At 37.5% G+C, this 1,448-nt stretch overlaps 1 protein-coding gene across 1 annotated transcript; it reads right to left on the minus strand.

The window, feature by feature from the left end:
• Positions 1 to 5: 5 nt before the first annotated feature.
• LOC107682987 (glutathione S-transferase kappa 1-like) lies at positions 6 to 1,405 on the minus strand (the record flags this gene model as incomplete). Its single annotated transcript, XM_016479080.1, has 6 exons — positions 1,273 to 1,405; positions 1,102 to 1,173; positions 924 to 1,005; positions 613 to 741; positions 315 to 460; positions 6 to 113 (listed from the first exon to the last, which is right to left on the minus strand). Coding segments are annotated over exons 2-6 (537 nt in total), but the record flags the coding sequence as incomplete, so codon positions are not given.
• Positions 1,406 to 1,448: the final 43 nt, after the last annotated feature.

Raw genomic sequence — 1,448 nt, forward strand, 5'->3', positions numbered from 1 at the left:
TAGTCCAGTGCTTCTTGTGTGACACTCTTCAGCTTGTCTTTGATTGGCTGAGATTTGGAGAGGGTCAGAATTTCCTCCAACTCATTGGCCGAGAGACCTGCTTTTAATCCTGCCTGTGCAACACAAAACAAGTCTGTTTTAATATAGTGGTGAAGTACAACAGAGGTTATGATGAAAATTTTCATGTATATAGTTTTATGGCATAATAATAGGTGATAGAACATGTAAATTAATTCTAATTAGCAATTTTACAAACCAGGTTCTGCATCCGACACCTCTTCTTTTAAAAACAGCTAATCTTGGGTATAGGATACCTCAGTAAGGGAGGCAGGCTGGGTAACGTCCTGATCAGTGCTCCAGATTCTTTTCCAGAGCTCTCTAGATACCCTTTCCACCAGCATGTCTCCCTCTTTTTCCTTCTCTGCTACAGCTGTCACAAAACGCATGGTATTCAAAGTGCCTACATGGAAAGATGGACGATAAGAGATTGTGACAGAAAGTGATTACAAAATATTTTCCCTTAAACAAAAATTGCTCTTAAAACATATCTATATGACAGAAAAAAATCTGCAAGTATAGCTTGCATTGTGCATTTGGTCATGGTTTGAATACCTTTCTCAAATATTGCCTCAAAAACGTTTGAAGGTGGATACAAAGGAACGCCAAAATAGCCAGACACCCGCTCCAGATCTTTGGTCATGTAATGAAACTTATTTGGGACCATTCCAGGGGGCCGATTGCCTAAAAATAGAAGAAATTTGATAATATATGAACTAATTTATAAAACAATGCAACATAAATACCACATTCTTTTGGTATTTTAAAAAAACACATAATGCATTCTTAGACGAGATAGAAACACATTTTCACTAAAGAATCTAGAACTGTTTTTAATTATTTATATATACAAACACACCCATTACCCGAGTCATGCATGACTCCCCCTAAATATGCTGGTTTAAATTTGAGGTCGATGTTCCAAACATGTCTATAGCGACACAGCACCTTAAAACACAAAATCAACACATTATATGAGAACATCTTGAGCAAACTGGATTGCAATTAACTAACGCTACGTTAAAGGAGAAAAACAATACGCACTTCAAATGCCAGCCAGGAATACGGAGAAACAATATCATAGAAAAACTCGACCACTTTTCTTGAACTAGCCATCTGTTAAGAAAATAAGCACTTTCACAAACCCGAAATTAAATATGGATTATAATATGGATTATTAGAATAATGTAATTTACATGCACGCGAGCAGTTTACCCTTGGCGTCGCTGTCTCACTCGTGTAACTTACTTGAAGAGAAACCGTGTTAAAGTTCAACGCAGTTAGAACGAGATATTAACCTACACCAGTTTATGGCAGAAAGCCCCTCATCCGCTGACAGACTAGCAAGTGATGTTCGGTTCTTGAACGAATCGTTCTTTTGAGCCGGTTCT

Source organism: Sinocyclocheilus anshuiensis, unplaced genomic scaffold (assembly GCF_001515605.1).
Source record: "Sinocyclocheilus anshuiensis isolate Anshui unplaced genomic scaffold, SAMN03320099.WGS_v1.1 C32780201, whole genome shotgun sequence".
Lineage (NCBI taxonomy): Eukaryota > Metazoa > Chordata > Actinopteri > Cypriniformes > Cyprinidae > Sinocyclocheilus > Sinocyclocheilus anshuiensis.